Genomic DNA, 6,427 nt, shown 5'->3' with positions numbered 1-6,427 from the left:
ATCTTGGGGAAAAAGGCCAAATTTATGTATATGATAGATTTTTAAAATTGTTTTTAAAAATCTGTGAGGTAAAATAGAAGGAAAATCTAAGATGGCCGCCCCCGAAAGTACCAGGGCGCTACAGCGTTCAGTTTGTTTATAGGTTACAGTAAGTCACACTCTGTCCTAAATTGGATCAGCAGTGTGTGTGTGTGTGTGTGTGTGTGTGTGTGTGTGTGTGTGTGTGTGTGTGTGTGTGTGTGTGTATGTACGCATGTGTGTGTTAGCCTTGTGGCACTACCAATCTGAACTAGCAAGCTTTAAATTATGCTAATGAAACACATTTCTGAGGAAAAAAATATAATTTTTCATACAATTTCTCCACAGAAATGAACCTCGATAGTTTCCTCTGTAAAAACAAAAGGATTCCACTTTAAAAAAAATAAATAAATAGAGGGAAAAAAGTAAAACGTTGGCAAAAAAAAAACGAGCACGCGTCATCACACACTAGCAAGAAAACCCGGCCATGGTGTATTACGCTCGTTCGGTTCCCAATCTTGTGAGCTTATGCCAGCAATACTCGGCCTTGTTTGTGTGTGTGTGTGTGTGTGTGTGTGTGTGTGTTTAACAGCCAGAAATAGCCTGAGCTCAGCACTCCTCTCTGTAAGAGAAAACTCATCAACTCAATGAAGCAGCAGTTGCCAAAACACACACACACACACACACACACACACACACACACACACACACACACTTCCAAATGTACCATGACATCGCAGGCAAAATTACCAGCCTTTGCTTCAATCACACATACACATAAACGCATATGGCATGCACCCACACTCTCAGCAACAGCCTGCTCTAGTTCCTCACACACACACACACACACACACACACACACACACAACACACACATTTTCTCGTAAGATCTTTCGCCTCAGGAGCGGGTGAATAAATCTCGCTCTCCTCAGAAGGACTGGCGTGTCAAGCTGTCCGTCAATCAACACGTTCTTTGAAGATAAAGACATACACACACACACACACACACACACACACACACACATTTCCCAGAATTCCTTTCACCCGTATAAACGTGTAAAACGCATGCTAGCCGCAACTAGCCGTCGCGTAGATCCCAAACCTGGTAAAGGCCAATCATGACCTTGCCGTGACCTCGCCGAGCATGAAAGCCCCCAAACAAGGGATACCCCCTGCTTACACAGGGGTCTCTAAAAGTGTTGGCACCCTTCGGATCATTTACAATTTCATTTATTTCTTGATTTATTCGTTACGTGTGGCGAGAGTTCTGGATGGCGCCGTGTATCAGGCTTCAGAAAGAAGAAACTAAAAAACGAAAAAGGAAACAAAGAAAATTCAGACATACCACTTATATATAATTCCAAAAGTATTGGCAGACTTTCGGATCATTTTGAAATCGGTGATTTTTTAGTAGGAAAAAAACAATGTTCTTGCAATTTTCCTTCACTTGAACAAGACAAAGACGCTTTACACGGGGTTAGAAGATGCCGAAGATCCATAAAATTTTGTGAAACATCTTCTCAGAGGAACGCAAATGGGGTCTGAACGTGGAATGGGATGTTTAAAAGAAATCCGGGTGTCCATTTACTTTTGCCATAGAGAATTATATTATCCTTTTTCTTTTTTTTATGTGGATCTTTGGCTTGTTCATGTTCCTGCTTTCTTTTCGTTTTTTTCGTTCTTTTATTTAATTGCTTTCCTTCCTTCCTTTGTTTCAACCCAAAGTTTAGCCCAATTCCATGATGCCTAAGGGGCTTCAAACTTTCGAAATTCCATCTTCACATTAAGGGCCTTGGTCAAGGGCCCCACAGCGGCACCTTGGCGATACCCGGGCTTGAACCCTCGACCTTACGACTTTTTTTTTGGTCCTTACCCCCTGATTTCCCCTCGACGTCGCCCGTTTTTATAACGACTTATATCGTTTGACTGTCCGGCACCATTCAAAAAATAACAAGATAATGGGAGATCTGGTGAGCCAATGGGGTCAAAATGAATCGAGTTTTTTGAATGTTATTTATTATATTGGGGGTGTTTACGCGTTACATTATCTTAGACAATATCTGGACATTTTAGGGGTATTATTATGGAAGTGCCAGATGGAGACTCGTTCCAGCATCGCCATATGTCGAACGTTCGCTCTTTTGTTCTAACTCGCTGCGATCATTTCAAGATGAAGAAGAATAAAAGATATTGACCGCGACCGGAAAAAAACCCGCCGACTTCCGGTTTTCCGGTCGTGCTAATTGCCTCAACCTCAACGCCGCGCAACGATGGGTCAGTCGGGATTTGAAGGTTCAAAGGTCATGACCTGATAGCGTATATAGGGAAGAAAAGATCGGTACGGTTACGTCGAAGGCTGGTGCGCTCGCTTCCCCGAGGCCATGCTGCAGTGATCAGAAGTGTGTGTGAGGGGTGTGTACCTACACGTGTGTGTGTGTGTCGATGCATAGTAACACCACTACCCTCAGCCTGATGTGACACCGTGTCCTGCTTTCACATCAGCACCAAACTGGGTCGGGTCACAGCAGGTTTTCTTTTTTTTTTTTACGGACCTAGCATGCATACTGCATTTGTCTCAATGTCTCACACACACACACACCTATTTTTTTTCCTTCGCATTTCTTCACACGCCTTACGCACCGTTCCGTCCAGACCTTTGCATGCACATGCACGGGGGAAAGGAGACGGTCGCCATGGCAACCGCGCCGTGGCTTTGCTTACCTGCTCCTGAATGAGCTGAAACAGTGAGCTCCTATCCATATACCGGGCCCTGCTTCACCAACCGCCGCAACGAGATACACACTCACACACACATGCTCACGCTCCTGCACCCGCCGGGGCGCCCCGTACACACACACACACACACACACACCCCTAGTTCCTGTTTGAATGCACGGAGGCTGTGGAGGACGAGGCTGAGGGTCTTCCTCCGGGAATGTGTACGGTGTAGAGGGGGGGATAATAATCCAGGGCAGATCCGTCTCTTTCTGTCTGTCTGACTCTGCAGATGCACTTGCCTTCCTTTGGCTCCCTCTTGGCAGAATGCAGCCCTTGCACTCTCTCTCTCTCTCTCTCTCTCTCTCTTTCTCAATCCTTCTCCTTCCCCTTCTTGCTTTCCCCCTCGTCTTGCCGTACGCGCCTCCTTCTACCTATATGTAAATCTCTCTCTGTCACTCCCTCTCTCTGTCCTTCTTACAAGCAGCACAGCCTGAATGCTAATAAGGGAAGGGGAGGGGAGGTGGACTCCACCAGCCAATCGGAAGCCGGCGGGGGCGTGCCTCAAAGGCTGCAGCTTTTCGCACACACACACACACTTTGGCACGTCCAGTTCTCTGCCTTTTACAAACCTAGAGGTACCCTAAAGTACACCCACACTGTACGACCCCGTCTGCTGCTGAGACATCATCCAGATGTTCCTCTAGATTTTGTGCGAGATTTTTTCAAAAAGGTGAGAAGGTCAGGAGGCCTAGGGTGCAGTCAGCGTGAAAAACTCATCCCAATAGGGTTTATAGCAGAAATCTTCTAAATCTTCCAAGCACCATGGAAGGAATATCTTCATGAAGCGGGTTTGTGTACAGGCTGCAAGTCTCGCACGTTACAAGAGGTGGGATGTGGATTGCAGGAGACCGGACAGGATTCACACTTTTACTCTGCTGTACCACCGTTTGTTTGTTTCCTGGTTTTTAAAAATTTTTATTGCTCTGTGTGTCGCCAATCAGAGATTCCCGGGATTTAACTTTCACCGGGTTTAGAGATCTGGTTGATCGTTGGTGGACCCGGTGCTGATCGCGTCTGGGTGGAAAAGGCAGGTGTCCCAGTACATTTGGACATAAAGTGTGTTGGATATGCAATAAATATAAAATACATAATATAATATAAACATTACATGGCTCAATGGTATTGCCATTGTGGTGCAGATAGATAGATAAATGGATGGATGAAGGGATAAATGGATAGATGGATGGAGGGATGGGACAGGAAAAAGCCAGCAGACAGATAGACAGATGGACGAGAAGAAGGTGAGACCGATACTGGCAGGAAAAAAACAAACAGCAGGATAGACAGACAGATAATCGGATGGACAGGAAGAAAGGTGGGGCAGATACAGACAATAAAGCATGGACGGACGGACGGACAGACGGACAGACAGACAGACAGACAGACATATAAACGGACAGAGGGGAAGAAGGTGAGGCAGATACTGACAGGAAAAAGCAAACAGACAGACGGATGGATGTTACAGGAATATAGATAGATCGATCGATCGATCGATCGATCGATCGATCGATCGATCGATCGATCGATAGATAGATAGATAGATAGATAGATAGATAGATAGATAGATAGATAGATAGGTAGAGTAGCTTGGATGCGACACTGGTAATGTACTGTAGTGTCACATTATATTTATTTCTCCTGCTTCCTCATGAAGTCGTTTTTTTGTCGACTGGATTCTTCAGGAATTAAATTCAGTCTTTACACCATCTAAAAAAAAAAGCAGACCGTCTGGTTTTTTTTTTTTTATCTGTATTTTTGTGGTCCTCAAATTAAGCAGATGGAACCTGCGTCCTTCAGCGCCTTGGCACGTTCGAGCTTCTCATCTCTTTTTTTTCCCTTTCCCAATCGTAAAACTGGTTCCCTTTCGCCAGTAAATGCGGATGTAATAATAACGTAAGCGTCGACTCGAACAGGAAACATCAATTCCTGACAGCCTGCATTTAATCTCCTGCGGTTCTGCTCCTGCTGCGATCCACAACTACACCGGGGCAACTTCAAACTTCAGTAGATGCTGAGAGAGAGAGAGAGAGAGAGAGAGAGAGAGAGAGAGAGAGAGAGAGAGAGAGAGAGAGAGAAAGAATCTCAGTTCACAAACACACAGGCCTCATTATTCACTCCAAACCCTTATTGAGAGAGAGAGAGAGAGAGAGAGAGAGAGAGAGAGAGAGAGAGAGAGAGAGAGAGAGAGTTACTTGTTTACAGCAGTGTTTAGGGAAGAGAAAAAGAGAAACAAAAACAACTAACAACATCAAGTAAATACAGACCTAAAGACAGACAGACAGACAGACAGACAGACAGACAGACAGACAGACAGACAGACAAAAAGCCAGACTGATGGATAGATGGATTGGTTGAAAAAGCTGCTATTGGACAGACAAGATAGATAGATAGATAGATAGATAGATAGATAGATAGATAGATAGATAGATAGATAGATAGATAGATAGATAGATAGATAGATAGATAGATAGATGAGACAGGAAAAGCAAACAGACAGGTTGATGGATGGTTGGACCGTTAGATGGATGAATAGATGGATGGATGAATGGATGGATGGATGAATGAATGGATGGGTGGATGGATGGATGGATGAATGAATGGATGGGTGGATGGATGGATGGATGGATGGATGGATGGATGGATGGATGGATGGATGGATGGATGAATGAATGGATGGGTGGATGGATGGATGGATGGATGGATGGACGGAAAAAGAAAACTTATAGACAAACAGACAGACAGACAGACAGATAGATAGATAGATAGATAGATAGATAGATAGATAGATAGATAGATAGATAGATAGATAGATAGATGGGACAGGAAAAGGCAAACAGACAGGTTGATTGATAGATGGATGAATTGATGGGACAGGAAAAAGAAAACTATTAGACGAACAGACAGACAGACAGACAGACAGACAGACAGACAGACAGACAGACAGACAGACAGACAGACAGATAGATAGATAGATAGATAGATAGATAGATAGATAGATAGATAGATAGATAGATAGATAGATACGCGTTAATAATTCCACATGCAGAGAGGAAATGTGTCTCTCATGTACGAAAGAAGAGAAGAATACACAGATCTCTGAGGAGTAGAGAAAGAAACCGATATGGAGACCTGAGGACGAAGTAGAGAAGGTGTAAATGTGTGAGGTGTGTGTGAGATAAAAGCCACAGCGCCCTCTGTGGTAAAAACCTGTTACTGCATGGGGATTGTTGTAGCATTTCTGGCCATCTGGTTTACCCAGAAATCAGGGCTGCGTCCCAAACCGCAGTTTCCACACCTAAATAATAATGTATTACAGTATTTACAGATTTAACGAGAATAAAATAAGCGTTTATGATAAACACACATCGATGGTCAATGCCGATCATTTCTTCTTGAACAATTTTTTTAATTAATTTATTTTTCAAAGTGTAAACTGTTCACAAATGTTAATAATATAATAATAGTGTTTTATTTAATGTAATAATATAATAATATGTTTGTAAAAAAAAAGCCAAAAAGTTCTTGTCAGAAGTGGGATTTGAACCCACGCCTCCATGTGGAGACCAGAATCCTCATCACAGGAAGGTTTCAACCTTGAGTCTGGCGCCTTAGACCGCTCGGCCATCCTGAC

The 6,427-nt window shown here is 43.6% G+C and overlaps 1 protein-coding gene and 1 non-coding gene across 3 annotated transcripts in view; both read right to left on the bottom strand.

Moving 5' to 3' along the window:
- rhbdl1 (rhomboid, veinlet-like 1 (Drosophila)) overlaps positions 1-3,200 on the bottom strand; it is a 20,024-nt gene extending 16,824 nt beyond the window's left edge. The window contains exon 1 of one of the 2 annotated variants that reach the window (XM_046846136.1): positions 2,740-3,200. In XM_046846136.1, the coding sequence (XP_046702092.1) occupies positions 2,740-2,778 (39 nt within the window). In that variant the 5' untranslated portion in view covers positions 2,779-3,200. Of the gene's footprint in view, positions 175-2,739 lie in introns of those variants that run through there. The other variant, XM_046846137.1, reaches the window with a different exon arrangement.
- Positions 3,201-6,319: 3,119 nt separating this feature from the next.
- trnal-caa lies at positions 6,320-6,427 on the bottom strand. Its single transcript has 2 exons — positions 6,390-6,427; positions 6,320-6,365 (listed from the first exon to the last, which is right to left on the bottom strand). It is a non-coding gene; the product is annotated as a tRNA-Leu (tRNA).

Source organism: Silurus meridionalis, chromosome 4 (genome assembly GCF_014805685.1).
Source record: "Silurus meridionalis isolate SWU-2019-XX chromosome 4, ASM1480568v1, whole genome shotgun sequence".
Lineage (NCBI taxonomy): Eukaryota > Metazoa > Chordata > Actinopteri > Siluriformes > Siluridae > Silurus > Silurus meridionalis.
The sequence above is the reverse complement of the archived record's forward strand: the minus strand, read 5'-3'. Positions and strand labels throughout refer to the sequence as shown.